This window comes from Eumetopias jubatus, unplaced genomic scaffold (genome assembly GCF_037043125.1).
Source record: "Eumetopias jubatus isolate StellerSeaLion01/CBP00866 unplaced genomic scaffold, mEumJub1_p1.0 scaffold_4, whole genome shotgun sequence".
Classification (NCBI taxonomy): domain Eukaryota; kingdom Metazoa; phylum Chordata; class Mammalia; order Carnivora; family Otariidae; genus Eumetopias; species Eumetopias jubatus.
In genome coordinates this window covers 172409809-172431002 of record NW_028274810.1, presented here as the reverse complement: position 1 = coordinate 172431002, position 21194 = coordinate 172409809, and the positions used below count along the sequence as shown (strand labels likewise).

Here is a 21194-nt window from a genome sequence, read left to right as displayed (position 1 = left end):
AACCTGGCCTGAATTTCCCTAAGATTGAAAACACAAATTCTTTCCCTGTGTTCCTTTTAGAGTACAAGAAAAAACAAAAAGTACAATAACCAATCTGTAAACATTTTGTCCATAGAAACGTATTTTTTATGAGTGTAGTTTGCATTTAAATTTTTTTCATTGTAGAAATTGTTGCACACATACAGAAGTAGAGAGAATGGTACAAACACAGAAAACAATATAATTTACCACCAGCTGCCGCAGGTCCAGATACACGGCCATTCTCGTTTCATCTCTCTCCCTAGCCAGCCCACTGTAATGTTGAAGCAAATTTTAGACTTCGTACCTTTTCATCTGTAAATATTTTAGTATACATCTCTAAAAAGATAAAAGTTCTTTACAAATGCATGTGCACACATACACACAGTACTAGTATCACATCTGAAAATAATTAACAATGACATTTTAATATCTAGTATTCAGTTAGTGTTTATATGACTGGTTGATAAATCTGTGAAGTGTCTTTATGTCACAAAGTCTCCCCTTCCACCTCTCTTTTCTTTCTGTTACAATTTTTTGTTGAAAAAGCAGGGTCATTTGTCTACTGATTTTTCAGTCTGGATTTTGCTGACTGCATACTTGTGGTGTAGAGTGATTAATACATTCTTCTATTCTTTGTATTTCCTGACATTTTGGTAGTTGGATATATAGTTAATGTGTGTGTGTGGTTTTCTGACATCAGGCTTATAATAAAAATAAGCATTAATCCATTTTTATGACTTTACTGCCCCAAATTTAATGTCTTCAGGGCCAAGTTGTTCTTTGTCTAGGAATAAGCAAATCTGATAAACAAATGTATTAAAATATTAATAAGGGGTAGGCTAGAGCAGGGGGTAATGAAAGCAAAATTCACCAGCTTTCTTACAAAACAATTGTCATATAGAAAGAATGCAAAGATCACAACTTCTCTTGAGGTACTAAATGGTGAGTAACATGTATTCAGATCTTTACTCCAGATTCTTGTCTAAGTGCCAAAATCATCTCCATTTTACAGATAAGAAAACTGAAGTACAGAGATGTTAAGTAACTTATCCAGGGTCGCAAAGATACTAAGTGTTCTATTGGGACAAAATAGGATGATTAGTCAAACTAATGTTATTTTATTGGTGTAATTTAATATTGTATATATTTGATCATGATATCCTTAAAAGTATGTCTTATGATATATTTTCTTGAAAATCAGATTATAATTTGTTTTGGTACATGTATAACTAGAAGACTTAGAAAATTAAGTTCATGTAATGTTCTTTTTTTTTAATTCTAGTTAAAGAAACAATTTCCTGCTATGGCCCTGAAGATTCCTGCCAAGAGAATATTTGGTGATAATTTTGACCCAGGTAAGCAGTACCTTCATAGACCAGCCATAAGTGATAGTTGAAGTTTGAAGAAGTAGCTAATGTACTCATTGTGCTGTACAGTAAGTAGTACAGGGCTTCACGAAGCTAATCGATCTCATGTTCTTTGAACATAATGCCTCAGGAAGGGGCTTTCTGTGTACCACACATTGTTTTGTTTTATTTTGTTTTTAAAGATTTTATTTATATATTTGACAGAGAGAGCACAAGCAAGAGGAGTGGGAGAGGGAGAAGCAGACTCCCCGCTGAGCAGAGAGCCCCTGCGATGGGGACTCCGTCCAGGACCCTGAGCTCATGACCCGAGCCACACTTAACTGACTGAGCCACCCAGGCATTGTTTTAAATACTTTGCGTGTTTTAATTCATTCAGTCCTCACAAAAACCCTTTGAGGCAGGTGTTCTTATTATCATCAATGTTTTTTAGATAAAGAAACGGAGGTACATTTAGGTTAATTAATTTGCCCAGGGTCACAGCTAAGAAGTGTCAGATTTGGAAGTTAAATTCAAGCAGTCTGGCTTCAGGTAAATTTATTGGTCATTAAGGATAAATGGGGGTGTTTTTCTAACCATGAAGGACATTCTTTGTTGCATCCAGAATATTTATTAAATATAAACTGTATACACAGCACCCAGCAAGCCTCTGAATGGGATACTAAGAAAATGTCCTATTGTTCACCCTTAGGAAGCCTTATGACACGTAGGCTGTCAGGAGTCTGGAGCTGTATGTCTGAAGCCTTAAGCCTGGAACTGTTTTCACTTGAATCCATATCAGTCTAGGTCACGAATGGCTACATACAGAGAGACAGAAGTCTCCTTATCCACCAGATGATCTCCTTATGCAGATGAGAAAAGCCATCTGTCTATGCCACAGCTGAACCCTGATGGGCTAGAGTGCCGTCCATCCTCATCATCTGTCTTACCTCTGTAACTAATTTGCTTGTAGCCTTGTAACCCATTAAACCTAGGATTCCTCACATGTCTGCTTTCTTGGGTCTTTACTCAAAAATAAGTTCTCACATCATGTATCCTGACTGTACATCTTCTCTGCAAATTAGCCTTTTTCCACTGTGCCCTATGAAATTCTCTTCATGATTAACTAATTCCTCTTTATCCTCCATCTTTTTCATATTTCTTTTACATTATTGCTTTAATTAAACTTAGTCTTTTCCCTGAGGCTGCTGGATCACCCCCTATAGCCCTCTCAACTGGAGGTTTTTCATTCTTTTATGCTTTATGAACCTCAGGATTGGAGAGGGTTCTCACTTCCCCTATTATGTGTAGAATTTTTTTCTCTTGAGAGAATTTAGCATACTTCATTATCATTGCCAGTCTATCTCATCTGGCTGTAGATTTTATGAACATTGGTACTTGTCTTTTTTATTGATTTATAATGCCTGGTAGATCTTGGGTTTTCAATAAATATTACTTGAATATATGAATTCATTAATATAGAGAAGCAAATAAAAAAAAGCAAGGCAAGAGAGGACCGAGTCACCACAACAGAGCCGGATTGGACATTCTGCAGAATTGATTCTGTAGGCCAGTTTTTAGCTGCTGCAGAATGCTTTTTTCCCAATGAAACCTTTCACAGAAGATGTCATGCATAGAACAGATAAAAATGGAGCTGCTTTATTGGTGTAGCAGTGAAGTGTGTCTGCATAGCACAGGCTGACAAATGTCATCATGGGCAACATGTGGGTCCTAGAGTTATTTGGGTAAAGTGAATGTGAAACCGACAGTGTGCGATAACGGTAGTCACAGGCACAGAAGAGACAGGACAGAGACTAGAACATGGGCTAAGGGAATATTCTGATAGACCTCACATTAGATAATCAGAACGAGGCCTGGGGTGGAAATGAGCTACAAATGGAGCAATATGCAGGAACTCTTTTAAGGAAGACTCTATAAGAAATCTTGGTGATTGCTCAGGTAAAGGAGACATAGAGAAGGGAATGAGAGATAAGTGAGGTGTCAGGCCTGGGTGAACGAGAGAATGAATTACTGTGAAGTGGCAGAAATACATCTGAGAGGAGTCGGGAACTGTGTGTTACTGATAATAGAGACTTGAACTCAGTCTGGAGTTCTGGAGAGCCCTTAGTTGAACCTAATGGCAGAATCATTTCATTTCGTCATGGGAAGAAGATGAAGAGATAAAGACCTCTCTCTTGAGTTCTTATGTTGTAGTTTAAGAGCATGTCTCCATTTTCTTGTTTTCACTTCTTGATTCTGGTGGTTGCCAACCTAAGGTAAGTTTTATGTATCTGAAGGTAGATTTTAAGGGTTATTTCTGCCTATACTTTTCAAAAAGTTAAAATTTCATTTTGAATTTAAGTATCTTTCTGTAGAGGGCACAGAGATAACTATACTTTTTATATTCTAAATGGTTTAATATCAAGCCTTTTGCCAATAGGATCCTGAGGTCAGTATATAAACTACTGTTTTTTTGAAGTTAAAAAAAAAAAGTTTATTTTATCTTAACTATAGAAAAATAAGTGTACGAAGTACCAAAATCAGTGTGAGTCCAATAAAAGGGCATATGAAATTTAGAGACTTTGAATGTTAGAATATATAACTGTTTGCTCAGTATTTTATTTATCCAGTCACAAAAACATCAGTTAACATCAATCAGTTAAGTACCTTTCATTACACTTGTGTTAAGGGCTAGAGATAAAATATTTTTTAAAGGCATGATCCTTCAACCGCTTTTATGTAGAAACCACTTTTATTTCTCACTTTTAACCCTTACTAATTGAAGAGAAATAGATTTGTACAAAATAAAAAGACAACTCCCCATTATTGTTCTAGTCTTTGAGTTCTTCTGAAGCCTAGACATTGTACCCATCTGGTTCTTTATAAGACTTGGTGTAGGTACCAGTGCCTCAGGAAATTTTTCTTAAGTGCTAGTCCCTGGGCAGGACTGGGGAGCCTCTTCTCTGCTCTCATAGCAGGTGTGAATTCTCTGTTAGTTCCTTTGGTGTGCCCAAGTGTAGTGATTTGTTTAAATTTGTCTTCCACTAGAACTCAAGCTTCTTGAGGATAGGTACCATGTCTTAAGTAAACATTTTTGTATTTCCAGTGCCTTGTACAGGGCAAAGTGTCTAATAGGTGATTGGTGAACAAATGAACAAATGAGTGCATGCATGCTATTTTCAACTAGTCCCTTATTTTGGAAGGTCTCCTTAATATTAGGTTAAAGATTTTAAAAATTGCTTCTCTTAGAACTTACATTTTCAAATAGTTGAGGCTTGTGAATTAGGTACCTTAATTTTATTAGCCAGTCTTACTCTTTTTTCTTCTCTTTTGGATGACTTCTGTTTTGAGTCACAAAATGTTATAGCTAGAAAGAGAGCTTACAGGTCATTTAATCCTGTCCCCTAGTTGACAGGTTAAAGGGGGAAATCTGTGGTTAGAAAACTAGGCAGTGGCACAAGTGAGACTCAGTTACATCTTAGATTCTGGTTCCAGTGTTCTTTCCCTGTAGTAGGCTGTTTTTAAAAATGCTGCTGCTGTTGCAATAGTATATAATAATACAATATCTATTGTAATAATACAATAATATAATAATACTAGCAGTAGTAGTGATAATAATTGTGCTGTTATTTGAGTTCCTAACTATAAAGTAGCTCTTTTACCTCTGTTTCATGCGTGAGGAAAATAGAGACTTAGCAAAGACCAGCCACCACACAGCCAATAGCAGAATTATGTTCATCCAGGTTTGTTTGTTTCTCTTTTCACTGTACTCTATTGTCTGAGTTATGCATGGTACCTTTAAAATCAAAATTCACAGTCCTTTTGTGTACATGTTATTTTAAAATTTAAAATTGCTTGTTTTGGACATTACAAAAATCTTAACCTTGTTTCCTAACCAGAAAGGTGTGAATTAGGACTAAAAAAAAAAAAAAAAGTCTGTAGTCCCTGGGGGCTCTAAATATCCTTTGATGATGAATATAATTAGGCACTCTGGCCACCAGTAGCAGTATTAGGATTAAAACCCAAGGTCTCCTTACATCAGATTTTGGTGATCTTTTTCCCCCCTGTCCCACAGTACTGGAAATTGTGTCCCGTTGGTTGATTTTTCTTGAAGCAGTGAAATGACAGAAATCTGTGTAGGTCATTTTCATACACACTCGGGAGACTAAAGCTTTCATTTTATTGTCTAAGCTTTGATTTCTTTTCAGTCTCTAATTGAAATTTCTTTTGAATGACAACAGATAAATTCACATAAGTTCTTAATTGGAGAGATTTTTAAAAATATATCTCTCCAGGGGCTCCTAGGTGGCTCAGTTGGTTAAGCGTCCGACTCTTGATTTCGGTTCAGGTCATGATCCTCAGGGTCCTGGGATCAAGCCCCGCACAACGTGGAACATGCTTGGGATTCTTTCCCTCTCCCCCACCCATGATGCACAAGCCTATATATATATTTATCTCTAACTATAATTCTTAAAGATAGAATGTCAGCTTTATATAAATTCTTGGGACTTACCAATAATGGGCTTGTTCATTTTAGTCTTACCTGGAATTTTTTTTTTTTTTAAGATTTTATTTATTTGACAGACCGCAAGAGAGGGAACCCAAGCAGGGGGAGTGAGAGAGGGAAAAGCAGGCTCTCCTCAGAGCAGGGAGCCCTATGCGGGGCTCAATCCCAGGACCCTGGGATCATGACCCAAGCAGAAGGCAGATGCTTAATGACTGAGCCACCCAGGCACCCCTCTTACCTGGAATTTTTAAAGATATTTGCTGGCTTAATGTTGATCTAAAAATTAAGCTTGGAATTTCCTCTAAACTCTGACTACTATAGGGCTTCTTTTTTCATTACTGACTTATTTCTGTTCTTATGTTGGGCTTTCCATAGGGCTTTCAAAAAACTGTTCAGAGTCAGCAATGAAATGGAAGTAACACTTAGGCAGCATGGGCTGTAGCTCACTAAAGAAAGAAACTTAATCTCACGATTGATCTCCCAATGTAAAATGTACCTTTAGAGTAAGTATCTACAGAACAGGTTAGAGCTGCATCCCTATAATATAGCTTTTCTCTAAATATCTCAAATGTAGTCATTCATTTTAGTTTTCTCTATGTTTACTTCCTAAGTTCAGTTCCTGAAAAATAACTGTTTCAAGTGTAGTTTCTAATGTAAACCTCACCTTTGCCTTACTGTGTGGTGAATAGGAAGAATGCCTTTGGAAGAGTTCTATATGATACCTTCCTGAACTTCTTCAAGAAATTCACAGTTGAACAGGAAAAAAGTACTAAGTGCATCTAGATCTAACAGACCAGATCTAATTTATATTTGTTCTTTTATAGCCATACCTTACATTTAAGAAATGGAAATAAACCTGAGTGACTAGAAACAACCCATAATTTTGGTGACAAACATTGTACATTAAAACCTTTATTGAGTAGAAACCATTTTACTAAATCAAAACTCATTCTTGAGTTGAATATTGTTTATAGATTTTTATTGAGACATGCAGCCAGTGAGACACTTTTTCAAATATCCTGTTTTTTTCCTTTTTTAGAGTATATTTCTTAAGAATTTGGGTTTAGGGTGATAGATTTGTAAACCCACAACAACAAATAACAACAACAATAACAAAAATTGTAATAAAGATTGCGCTCTTTCTACCAGGCATTTTACTGTAAATTTATATGCACTGTCTCACTTAATCCTATAACAGCATTATGAGGTATAAATGTTAGTTATCCTCATTTTACAAGTACGGATTTAAATCTTAGAAAGATTCAAGGCCAGTTAAGTAGTAAGTAGCAGAGATAAAGTTTTTTAATTCCAAGAAACTTTTGTGCTTTACCTTTATTGCTAACCTGCTGATGCATAATCCTTAATTATCAAGTCAAAACACTTTGAAGCTTCTAGACAGTTGTTCTTTAGAAAATTGTTCCATTGTGTTTTTCAAGGGATGTTTAGCAGGGGGAGTTTTTTAGCAGCTAAGTTTTGGTGATAAACAGTTGCAAGGATTTCCAGTAATTCTTGTTACTTTTTTAAATTAGTACGATTTTCCATCACCAGTGTCATAGTATTAATTTTTATTCATTATCTGGTTGTACTTGAGTCAGACAAAGCAAGGCCCCTCCCCAAGTTTTGTGGTGAGTCTATTTAGAACCTAAAAGGGCATTTCTTTGGAGAGTTTTCTTTTGGGAGGTATGTTTTCTGCTTGATTTTAATTTTATAGTCATTGTATTTATAGATTTTTATAGATTTAAATATATACATATATTTCTAAGTATTTCTTATTGTATATCAAGAAGCATGAATTAAGAAATAGCTTATTGAGTGGCACCTGGGTGGCTTAGTCGGTTAAGCGTCTGCCTTCGGCTCAGGTCATGATCCCGGGGTCCTGGGATGGAACCCTGCATCGGGCTCTCTGCTCAGCAGGGAGCCTGCTTCTCCCTCTCCCTCTGCCACTCCCCCTGCTTGTGCTCTCTCTCTGTCTGTCAAATAAATAAATAAAATCTTTAAGAAAAAAAAAATAGCTTATTGATCAAATTGGTTGTCCATTCTTATATAACTATATTGATGATAATTACATAATCTGACATAAATAATCCTAATAGTTTGTCTCTCTTGACAGATTTTATTAAACAAAGAAGAGCAGGACTGAATGAATTCATTCAGAACTTAGTTAGGTATCCAGAACTTTACAACCAGTAAGTAATTTTCATGGTGTTTTGAAGAGGTGCTGAAACCAAATCTAAGAATATTGAATAAGCTACTGATCTAGATTTTATACATTCTATAGAATATTGTGCTGTATATGTTTGTAAAATCCTCAAGCAGTTTTCCCCTGGTGTCCTTAATCTCCTTTTCCCTCCATCAGCTCAAGACCCTAGTTATTTTCTTTCTTCCTTTTGTACTTGTATTAGTTTTTTAGATTAAACTTGAAAGAACATTACATAGTACACAGTTAAGACGTTTTTCTAATTATATTCAAAAAGCATTTGTTAAATCACTATATTGAACAGCTGAAACTAATATTACACTATATGTTAACTCACTGGAATTTAAATAAAACTTTTTAAAAGAGCACTTATTAAGTGCCTGCTGTATGCATTGATAAGGTAAAGAGAGCCTTCCAGAGGCATAGGCTCCCTGTCTAGTGGGAGAAACAGACATATAAACAAGCAATTAAAGGTAGGAAAGTTTTATGATAGAGGTGCTAGAAGATAATGGAGAAAAACGTGGCCAGCTTTCCTTGGCCAGAGGGCAAGCAAGGCTTCCTGGGATTTAAAGGATGTGTAGTTGTTCAAGAAAAGGTAGGGAGAGCATCCAGGCAAAAGGGGCAGTACATGTAACAGAATCTACAAAAAGCCTGACATGTTGACACTTAAGTGTTTACATTTCACGGTGACTAGACTACGGAGTAGGTTTTCAGAAAGGAGATGAGGCTGAAGGAGTTGGCAAGGGTCATGTACACACGCCACCATCCTTGTTCCGCCTGGGATGGTATTCTGTCGACCCAGACAAGGTCTCCAGGCCTTCTCCACATAGCATTGCAGACAGCCACTTAACAGGAAGGTGCTTTCCCGGCCCTGTGTGTGTCTCAGGCTAATAAGCCAGAAGGGTGGGTCCTATCGGAAATACAGGTAGATCTATGGTTTGAGATGTGTTTTCATTTTTGAGTCTGGTAATTAGTTCATGGATATTCATTATAATTATTAATTTTAATTTACATATATGTTACTTTTTTATTTACATAACGTATTATGTTCTTAGAAGAATAGAGAGGATAAAGTAAAATATCTTGGGAGCTTTTCCATAGCTGTGTAGACATGAGGGTTGCCTTATGGATGGTGATGTAGACGTGACACACTTTAATAGTCCTTTCAGAACCACAACACTGAAGGACTATATTTTTAGCAGTTGTTCTAAAACCGGTGACTACCATTTGTATAGTTCTTCACAGCGTGATTACTGAAGGTTTCTACCATTCTGAGCAAGTCCTCTGACCTCCTTTTTTTAACTTAATATAACTTACTAAATTAGTAAAATACTAGAACTGGACCTCCTCTGACCAAGGTCTTCTGCCTAGTGCTTTGGATTTTCCCTGTTGCTCACAAGGACAAGGGTTGGGAAGAGGTGCAGCACCTCTGGTAGCTCTGGGCTTAGCCAGTGCATTGAGGAGCAGGTGCCTTTCCATTCTGGGCCTTCAGCAGGTAACGAACAAAATCAAGGAGGATCCTTGAATTTGGTATTTGTATGTCGGTCTTTTCCTCAGTAAAAGAGTGTTTTGTGATTTGGCTCTCTGAATAATTATTTTTTAAACATTATGCAGCCACTCTGGAAAGCAATATGGAGGTTCCTCAAAAAGTTGAAAATAGAGCTACCCTGTGACCCAGCAATTGCACTACTGGGTATTTACCCCAAAGATACAAGTGTGATCCAAAGGGGCGCCTGTACCCCAGTGTTTATAGCAGCAATGTCTACAATAGCCAAACTATGGAAAGAGCCAAGATGTCCATTGACAAATGAATGGATAAAGAAGATGTAGTGTGTGTGTGTGTGTGTGTGTATACAGCCATCAAAAAATGAAATCTTGCCATTTGCAATGAGTGGGATGGAACTAGAGGGTATTACGATAAGCAAAATAAGTCAATCAGAGAAAGAGAAGTATATGATCTCACTGTTATGAGGAATTTGAGAAACAAGACAGAGGATCGTAGGGGAAGGGAGGGCAAAATGAAACAGGAAACCAGAGAGGGAGACAAACTATAAGAGACTCTTAAATCTCAGGAAACAAACTGAGGGTTGCTGGAGTGGAGGAGGGTGGGCAGGATGGGGTGGCTGGGTGATGGACATAGGGGAGGGTATGTGCTATAGTGAGCACTCTGAATTGTGTAAGACTGATGAATCACAGACCCGTAACCCCTGTTAATAAAAAAAAATTATGCCTTTTTCCTAAGACAAATTCTAGGTATTCAGCTTAGATCCACCCCCTAACCATTAATTTTTGCTATCTGCCCTTGAGATTACTCAGATTGTCATATTAGTGGCTTGTTTGAAATATGGTTCCTAAACCAAGAAGTCGAATTTGTCTTCTTTGACAGAGCCTTACATGGAATAAATATAGAACAAATGTTGCTGGTGATTATTTCTCCTCGCATTTTGAAGTGTTACAAAGAACCTCTACCACTATATATTAAATTCTAAATATTCATTCTGGATCTGGAAGTATAACATTTTAAAGATGTTATATTTGGTATTAAAAGTCAACTAAAAGCAATTTGATTATTTTCATTTTAACATTACACCATAAAATACACAATTCTTAAGTATACAACCTGATGGATTTTTATGTACATATACACCCTATAACTGCCACCATTCCATTCAAGGTAGAGGACATTTATAGAATTCCAAAAATAAATAGCCAAGAGTTTTTTCAAACTTAATTTTTCACTGACATTTTCTTTTTAATAAAAAATGACATTTTGTATTTTCTGGATCTCATCTTGGTGTTAACAGAGCTTTGTTAATTTTCACACTTTTAATTTATATATCAAACTATAAAATTGTACAGATTTAAGAGAGCAAGAAGAGAAGCCAATCATCAAGTGTATCTTGAACACCTACTGTGTACCTGTTACTCCTGTGTTAGGGAAATGCACTTTAAAAGTACCTTTACTTAATGGGGTGCCTGGCTGGCTTAATCAGTGGAGCATGCGACTCTTGATCTTGCAGTTGTGAGTTTGAGCCCCATGTTGGGTGTAGAGATTACTTAAAAATAAAATCTTAAAAAAATAAAATTATCTTTACTTGCTTATTTTAAAACAACTTTACTAAAATTTATTGTTAAAATTATTTAAAAACTGGAATAAGATAGGTTAATATTTATTTCCTGGATTTCTAGATTTAAAAAAAGGGTTTTCTGAGTGTATCAGCAGTGCATGATGTATTGTAAGATAAAACAGTGACAAATTTGACTTAAAAACTTTTGAACCCGATATCACAAGTGAAATTAGAAACCAAAAATGTAGAAAAAGATTCCCATAGTAAAGGACAGTAGATAAAATATACTTAATATAGAAAGAGCTTGTACAGGTAGGACGCACTTAAGACACCAGAAGAAATGGACAAAGCACATTAATGATGTATAAAAGAGGAGATACAAGTGGCTGATTAATTACCAGAGAAACTGAATATTTCCTTATCTATTTAAGAAATGCAAATGGGAGTAAAAATACCTTATTTGAGCTTTATTGCAGTATAACACATATAGAAAGGAGCACAACTCATGATTATACAGGTTAATGAACTATGAGAAAGTGAACACATCTGAGTTGCCACCTCCCAAGCCAAGAAATAGAACATTACCAGCACACCTGAAACCCCTCACATGCCTCCTCTCAATCTCTGTTCCTTCCCTCCTTCCCAGAGGTAATGATTCTCCTGATTTTTAGCAGGATAGATTAAGGGGCCATTGTTGTACTTTATAATACATGGAATCATACAATATGTGTTCTCTATCTGGCTTGTTTTCAACCATGTGAAAGTCATTTATATTGTTGGACATAGCGATAATTTGTTGATTTCCACTGCTGTATAATATCCCATTGTATGAATATACTCCAGTTTATCCATTTTACTGCTGATACACATTTGGGTTATTTTTATTTTGTTACGAATAATGTTGCCATTAATATATCTTTTCGTGCAATGTGCAAACATTTCTGATGTATTTGGAATAGAACTTCTGGGTTGTAGGGTATTATATATTTAACCTTAAGGGATAATGTTAAAAATGTTTTCCAAAGTGACTGTACCAGGTAATACTTACACTATCTATGTCTGAGATCACACTGCTCACCTCACCAACACTTAGTATTGTTAATCTCTTCAATTTGAGCCATTCTGGTGAGTGGGTTGTGGTATCTTACTGTTGCATTTCTCTTTCACTAATTACTAATGAAATTGAGTGCCTTTTCTTTAAATTACATATTTTTACTTAAATTATTACAGATAGTAATATAAACTAATATTTAATGCTAATCAGAGCTGGAGAGGGTCTTCAGGATGTTCATATACTGCTGGGAGAGAATAAATCAGTATAACCTCTCTGGAAATCAGCTTAACAAACTATTTAAAGCCTGAAAATGGTTTGTAATTCAGACCAAATAATTTTATTTTTAAAAATTTGTATTGAAAATCCTAAATGCAGTTCTAATGTTATGCACAAAGATTATCATTGCAACATTATTTGTAGCAGTGAAAGTTGTATAGTAAAAAGTTAGAGGCCATCTAAATATTCTAAAGTGAAAGAATCATTGAGTAACGTTTAGTGCGTTCTTATTATACAGCATCATACATCTATCAAAAGTGACTGTTTACAAACATGGGGAAATGTTTATGATGTAATTTTTAGGCAAAAAAAACCCCAGTAAGATAAAAATATTTTAAATACAGGGTGGTCTTAACAGTGCAGGAAAAAAAAATTGAAATAAAATACCACCAAGATTAGTAATAGTTGCCTCTGTGTGGTAAGATTGAAGATCCTCACCCTCACCTTTAAAAAAAATTTTTGTTGAGATAAAATTCACATAAATATAATTTACCCTTTTAACTGTTTTTAAAGTATACAATTTTGTGGTATTTAGTATATCACATTGCTGTACAACCATCACAACTATCCAATTCTGTTGCCTCAAGGCTAATCTAACAACATCACTCCAAAGAGACTACAGTTGACCCTTGAACAACATGGGTTTGAACTGTGTGGGCTCGCTTATGCATGGATTATTTTTTGGTAAATACAGGACAGTGCTGTAAATGTGTTTTCTCTTCATTACAATTTTCTTAATATTTTCTTTAGGTTACATTGTATATATATGTAATATGTATGTTATGTATATATATGTATTACATATATATTGTGTATATATGTAATGCATATAACACAAAATAAGTGTTAATCAACCGTTTATGTTATTGGTAAGGCTTCGGGTCAACAACAGGCTGTTAGTAGTAGTTAAATTTTGGGGGAATCAAACAGTTACACATGGATTTTCAACTACATGGGGCGTTGGTGTCCCTAACCCCCATGTTGTTCAAAGGTCAACTGTACTTTTGAATTTCTCCTTCCCCCAACCCTTGGCAACCACTAATCTGCTTTTCTGTCACTGTGGGTTTGCCTATTCTGGACATTTCATATAAATGGAGTCGTATAATATATGACCTTTTCTGTCTTTTTTTTTTTTTTTTGGCCTAATGTTTTTGAGGTTCATCCATGGAGTATTAATGTGTCAGTACTTCATTCCTTTTTATGACTGAATGATATTCTTTTGTATGGATATGTTACATTTTGTTTGTCTATTCATTTGGGTTTCTACTTTTTGGCTATTGTGAATAATGCTGCTGTGAACATTTGTGAGTTTTTGTGTGAATATGTTTTTATTTTTCTTGGGTACATACCTAGGAATGGAATTGCTTAGTCATATGGAAATTCTATGTTTAACTTTCTGAACTGCCAAACTGTTGTCCACAGTGGCTCTGTACGTTCTCACCAGCTCTACTGTTTTTAAAAATTATTTTTCATCTTTCTGAATTTCTACAATGAATGTATATTTTATTTAATCATTAGGGACAATTTGAGGAGGAGGTACCTCAGATACAGAGATTAAATTATCCCTCAGGGATGTCATTAATGTAATCATGTCACTGAATTAGTGCATTAAGGCCCCTCTTGGGGGCACCCGGCTGGCTCAGATGGTTGAGCATCTGCCTTCAGCTTGGGTCATGATCCCAGGGTCCTGGGATCGAGTCCCACATCGGGCTCCTGGCTCAGCGGGAAGCCTGCTTCTCCCTCTGCCTCTGCCTCTCCCCCTGCTTGTGCTCTCTCTTTCTGTCTATATCTCTGTGTCTCAAATGAATAAATAAAATCTTAAAAAAAAAAAGGCCCCTCTTGTATTTTAGTCTTATTTTTTTCTCTATGTTTGATCTTCATTCCAATTTTAGTATATGTGCTGCCGAAGCGAGCACTTCGTGTTTGATTTTCATACCCATCTCTTCATCCTTCCTGTTGATACCCACTTTCATATATTTGTTATGTCTTTGGAATTTGCTTATTGGGTATTGCTTCATGTGTGTGAATATTTAATATATATACAAAAATGATACTGTACTACCTTGTTTCTGACTCTTGAGTAGAATTCTCTGTGGGCAGTGACCGTAGCTTTCTTACTAATTTCTTTAGTGGTAGATGCCTATTTTACTTCTGATTCACTACCAGAGAGAAAGTTACAATGAGTATCCTAGTCACGCATCTTTCACTGAACCTGCACATGATTTATTTTTTGTGGTTTATTCCTAGAACTGGAATTTCTGGGCCCAGGAAAAATGCAGATACAGTTTCACCAAGTATTGCCAAATTCCTTTTCAGAAAAGTTGCCTCATTTCACATTCTTACTAGCAATGCATGAGGGTGTCTCTTTCCCTATATCCCTACCAGCTTCTGATATTATCTGTCTTTCTAATTTTTGCCAGTTAATGGACATAAAGTGGTATTTCATTAGTGTTTTAATTTTTATTTCTTTGGTTATGAATTAAGCTAGACATCTTCCTTACCATTTGGGTTTTTTCTTTATGAACTGCCTTGTTTATATCTTTGACCATTTGTCTGTTGGATTCCCTATTTTTAAAAAATTAATCAGCCTGTTCCTTTTATAATATTGATGGATTGTATTGGCTTTCATACTGTAAATGCTACTGTGGTTATTTTCATTTTAAAAGGGAGAAAAGCTATAGAAATGCTTTCAAAGTCATAATAAAGTTAATTTTTGTTTTTAGTCCAGATGTCAGAGCATTCCTTCAAATGGACAGTCCAAAACATCAGTCAGATCCATCAGAAGATGAGGATGAAAGAAGTACTCAGAAGGTAGTAAGAGGGATTATATTTTTTAACAGAAAAAAATACCATTCCCCAAAGATGAAATTGCTGGCAACTTTACGGCAACATTTACTTACAATGATGTAATTTCATCCATTGTAAATTTTTTACTTTGTAGAATACATAAAAACAAATGTGTACACCTCTTACTGATTACTACTTATTATAAAATTTATAAAATGAGGACTTTTATGATGAAAAGTAATACATGCTAGTATTTAGTAAGGAAGAGTAGTAGAAAGTTTAGTTAGTAGAATGTTTTGAAAATAGATGTAGAGGCACCTGGGTGGCTCAGTTAAGCGTCTACCTTTGGCTCAGGTCATGATCCCAGGGTCCTGGAATTGAGCCCTGCATTGGGCTCCTTGCTCAGCAGGGAGTCTACAGCTCCTTCTCCTTCTGCCTGCCACTCCCCCTGCTTGTGCTCACTCTCTGTCAAATAAATTTTAAAAATCTTAAAAAAAAATTGATGTTATTACTTCCTTATCCCTAACCAGACCAGTAATTTTTAACATTTTAGTGGTTTTCTTTCTCATCTTCTCTTAATATATAAGGATTTTTTAGTTACCTAATTTTAATTGTACAATATATGCAATTTTATATTCTCTCTTCACTTTACCTCTTAATTTTTATCATTATAAATCTTCATAATCATTAACATACTTAAACTGTTGTTTTGAATTTTGACCAGCAGGAAAGGCCTTTCAACCAAAGTGTTAATTGAATACTTCTTCTACATTGCCAAGTTTTTATATGCAGAAGAACCAATACGCATGTGTCAGTTGGTATAACTAAGTTTTATTCCTGTAGGTACATGCACATAATCAGTATGTGTTCCAAATCAAGAATAGTATATTCTTATTTTTTTAATCATTGTGATAACAAATAAATAAATAGGATAAGCCGTGGCTTATTATAAAGATGTTTTCAGCATTTACTTTAGAAAGTGATGTGAGAAAGGTAAATTATAAAACTTAACCCAGAGAATTATTATTTAGCAATTAAAATTATAATGAAAAAGTGTATATAAATATGGCAACACCTTTATAATTAATAAATGATGAAAACTATATGTTTGCTTAATATATGAATGAAAATCAGAGGTATTGGGTTCAAGTGCGTTTTTGTCTTTATAATGTCTTATTTTGTCGTGGTTCTGTTTTTGTGATTTAAAAGATAATATGAATCAGAACCTTACTGTCTCACAGCTAAAATCTTCATTTGGAAAATAGACATATTCCTTTTTTGTGACTACTGTAAAGTAGTAATTTTGCATTTCTGATGCCACAAGAGGGTTTTCAGTTAAGAGAACTGATTTATCTTTTCCATTTGTGACGTGGTTGATCCTAGGACAACATAAAAGGATATTTTAACTTTATATCTTTGCAATTTGTCAAAAGAAAAACTGGGAGAGCATTTGTAATAAATAAAGCATATTTGTAATAAATAAGGCAAAAATATTTATGTAAAAATGTCATACAAATGGATTTTTGAAAAGAAGGATATTTAAGACCCCAGTAGATTAAGAGAAAAGGGGCATGAAGAAATACTGTAAACAGAGATGTGGGGGAATGTTCAAGCTCAGTGCCAGTAGCAAGTGAAATTTGTACAATAGAGATTTTTTTTCTCTGCCAAATTAACAAAAATATAAAGTAAATAAAATATTTCAGGACTGGTAAGGGTAAAGCACAGGCACCTTAAGGCTTTCCTGGCATTTCTATAATTTTATGCAACTCTTTTGGAAAGCAGTTTGGCAATGTGTACCAAACATGAAAATATTCAAATTATTTAGGATTTGATGCAAATGAAATAATTCTTCACACAGAAAAAAAGATTCAGGGTGCCTGGGTGGCTCAGTCATTAAGCGTCTGCCTTCAGCTCAGGTCATGATCCCAAGGTCCTGGGATCGAGCCCTGCTTTGGGCTCCCTGCTCTGCAGGAAGCCTGCTTCTCCCTCTCCCACTCCCCCTGCTTGTGTTCCCTCTCTTGCTGTGTCTCTCTCTGTCAAATAAATAAATAAAATCTTTAAAAAAAAAAAAGATACTCATTTTAGTATAGTTTATGTGAAAAATTAGAATCAATTTAAATATTCATCAAATAGTGTTTTTCCCCATATATTGTATATTTTGAAAATAAGATAATATTTTAAGTTTTGACATACTGTTACCTGAAATCAGGGTATAAAATTTTATATTCATATTCTCACAGGGATTCCAGTTTTTTAAAGTTACATAAAGACTGTATGAAATTGCTCTAATATTTGCAGAATCATGTTAATAAGGTTATAGATTTTTTAAAAGCATTTTCTTCCTGATACTTTCCATATTTTCCAATTATGAGTATATTTTTAATTGAAAAAGATGAAACTTAAAAATATTTTAAAGAATAAAATGTATGTAACCCTGATTTTTCCATGTTTTGCTTGGCAATCATGTTGAGAATATATAGGTTTAGGTTATTTGAAAAATACCTTGCCTTGCTATAGGAGACAGCTGGTTTTTGAAGAAAGAAGCTTCCCGAATTCTGGTTCCTGTTCTCTGTCACTTTTGGCCTCAGATCTGAATTTTATTTCCTTTCTCTTTTTTCATCCATAAATCTGAAACTTGGACTAGGATCTCTTGCAGTTTTAAAATATGGATAAAAAGAATCTCTTCAGAAAAGGGAGAGAATCTCAAGCAGACTCCCTGCTGAGTACAGAGCCCAACCAGCGGCTTGATCTCAAGACCCATGAGATCATGACCTGAGCCAAAATCACGAGTGGGATGCTTAACTGACTGAGTACCCAAGCACCCTGCCGTAGCTATTTATTAAGGACTTCTAAGTGGATAACTAAATTAGTAGCCAGAAAATATCTTTCAGGGCATCTGGACCTTTCCCCTTATTTAGTGAGAGAAAAATAGAGGCCAAAAGAAGTCAAGAAACTTACGCTTTTGATTAGTGTTCACTGTTAATAAATTATATCTCACTCTTGGTTTAGTATAATCTTTAAAAATAGTGGGTAGAGTAAAAAGTTATCTGATTATATTTTCCAGTAATTTCCATTATTATTTCAGAAATGTGCTCTATTAGGAAAACCACTGCTATGTAATGAAATCTTCCTACATAGTGGTGTGATTCAGGGCACAGGTTGTCCTATTGTTTAATCCATGCTTATTGAATCCTCTTCCCTCACCTATATAAGGAAAGTTAATTAAATGGAAAAGTGATCCAGTTTTGGGGGGCCTGGGTAGCTCAGTCAGTTGAGCAACTGGCTCTTGGTTTTGGCTCAGGTCATGATCTCTTGGGTTGTGGGATTGCCCTGCATGGGGCTCCACACTCAGCAGGGAGTCTGCTTGAAGATTCTCTCCCTCTGCCTCTCCCCCTGCTCACCCATGAGCTCTCTCTCCCTCTCTCTCTGAAATAAATCTTTAAAAAAGTGATCCATCAGTTTTCTTCACATTCATTAAAAGAATAAATGTGTCAAAATTGTAACTTAGTTTGTATTATGTTATCAGATTCTCTGGAACACTATAATATATAAACAGAAAAGATTCTTCCATGTTAAAATTATGGCACAACAGGATGAATCTTATTTCATGAACCAGATTTTTTATACATTTTTTTTTTTGGTCTTGTGCTAGATTGTGTGGCTCTCTATATTTCTGTCTTCTGGGAGCTGAAAATGTATTACATGAAGATTTTTCATGTAAAGATATTGATAGGAAATTTCATTTCATAAGAAGCTGGTGCCAATATTGTTATTTCATAAGAAATATATCATTATGCTTAGGAACTTTTGCCCTTTATTTTTAAAAGTAGTTTGCATTCTGGAGATTGTCTATAAGTTTCAAATGAATTGAGGTGGAAATCTATATGATATATGTCTCTAATAAGAAATTGCTTAGGTAAAATTTTTTGGTACTGATTAAAGAGAAAAATTTTTTAAAGCTTATATCTATAACTTATGTCAAGGGTAATTATGTAGGGCTATAGTAAAAGTATGCATATTTGGGATCTCTGTAACTGTTTTAATTCCCTGTATGCATAAAGAATTTCAAAGGAAATTTAATGTGAAGCAGGATTCACTACAGTTGGCTTTATAAAAAATGCTCACGTTAACAAGATCACTAGATTAACCTGATGGGATCTGGGGTTAAATTTCTAGCTAATTATTAGTGAGCTAGAATCTTTTTTTAAATTGCTTTATGGCATAGTAGGTAAGTAAAGATTTGCTTCTAAATTAATATTAGGGATCAAATTTATATTATTGTAAAGAGAAAAGGCTATCTAAAATTTTTATTTGACTACAGTGGTGGAATTAGAAAGAAAAACACTCTTGTCTACATGTATTTGACTTGGAAATAAGTCCGTCTCCTATAATTCAATCCAGCATTAGCAGTCTTCATCATCATCATCTTATTATTTCCATATCATAAAATTAATAAGCAATTATTTGAAAATTTGGAAAAACATACAGCCATTTTAACCAGCTTTTTAAATGTAGAAATGATCCTTCATAAATTTGGGTTTCTACACCCACCTTGTCCAAGGAGCTTTCCCCAGTGTACTTCATTCATTTGACAACTTTGAGCTTTATTTCTGCCTTATTTTTCTCCTTAAAACTGCTCTTGAAATTTATCATTAAAATGATTATATTGTGTGTTTCCAAATAAGTTACTGCATTTATTAAGAATTAGGACTTCAGGCTTCTTTAACATGGCAATACATCCAATATCTATGGTAGAGTTATGTATATTTTATTTCAGAAACATTCATTGACTGATAACCTTTGAAGTGTTACCGCTTACAATAAGAGTGTTACCGCTTTTTTTCCCCGTCCCAATAGCTACACTCTACCTCACAGAACATCAACCTGGGACCATCTGGAAATCCTCAGTAAGTCTGTTTCAAACATCCTCTAACTGAATTCTAGGAAGACCTTTTTTGTGAATGTATAAATATATACCAGTTTAATTAGACCCGTTTAACTAGAACCCTATAAAATATAATAACCATAGTTACACTGAATATAATACTATCATATGCTTGCCTGTTTTACTGCTCTAGCTTTGCATTACTTTAATAGAGTTCTGAGGAGGTCTTAAATCCACAAATTATAGTTGGGTCCTGCTGTTTTGCTATTGTTATTTTTCTAGGTGTGTGTGTGTGTGTGTGTGTGTGTGTGTGTGTGCGTGTGTGTGCGTGCGTGTGCGTGTGTAAAACCAGTAGACTTTATTTCTCAGGAGATCTTAAGTCCAGGGAGGTATTCTGACAAAAGTATCCATGCAGGCCTAATGGATATTCTCACTGGTGCCCGGTGTTTTTGGAGCAACCCTAGTTGTCAGCCAGCTTGTTCCAGAAGAGTCATGATGGACATTAGCATATTAAAGGCTGTTAAACTTGCTTTAACCAGTTCCTGCCTCCCATAGTCCCATATTTGAGCACAGGGAAAACATATTGAGGAACAGCAGGAATGGCATATATAGACTTCATCTTGAATGTCAACTCTAGCAGTTCATTAGAAGTGAAGGAAGGGGGGGAAATCGGAGGGGGAGACAAACCATGAGAGACTATGGACTCTGAGAAACTGAGGATTCTAGAGGGGAGGGGGGTGGGGGGATGGGTTAGCCTGGTGGTGGGTATTAAGGAGGGCATGTACTGCATGGAGCACTGGGTGTTATACAATGAACCATGGAACACTACATCAAAAACTAATGATGCAATGTATGGTGATTAACATAACATAAAAAAAAAAAAAAAGTGAATGCCTAGACCACTGAATACAAAGGATTCCAGGCCACTTCTTGGCTCAGTTGGAGGAGTGCCCTGACAAATCAGTGATATCTGCCATGGTTTGGAGAAAGAGTATATAGTATTGCTGTCCTTACTTGTAATGATTCTTCAGGTTCATTGGATTCATTCTATCTTTT

General features: G+C 35.3%; 1 protein-coding gene across 3 annotated transcripts in view; it reads left to right on the top strand.

The window, feature by feature from the left end:
• SGK3 (serum/glucocorticoid regulated kinase family member 3) overlaps positions 1–21194 on the top strand; it is a 137698-nt gene that overhangs the window by 80843 nt on the left and 35661 nt on the right. For all 3 annotated transcript variants that reach the window (XM_028109796.2, XM_088022808.1, XM_028109804.2), the window contains exons 4-7: positions 1304–1376; positions 7982–8057; positions 15190–15277; positions 20111–20160. In XM_028109796.2, the coding sequence (XP_027965597.1) occupies positions 1304–1376; positions 7982–8057; positions 15190–15277; positions 20111–20160 (287 nt within the window). The remainder of the gene's footprint in view (positions 1–1303; positions 1377–7981; positions 8058–15189; positions 15278–20110; positions 20161–21194) is intronic.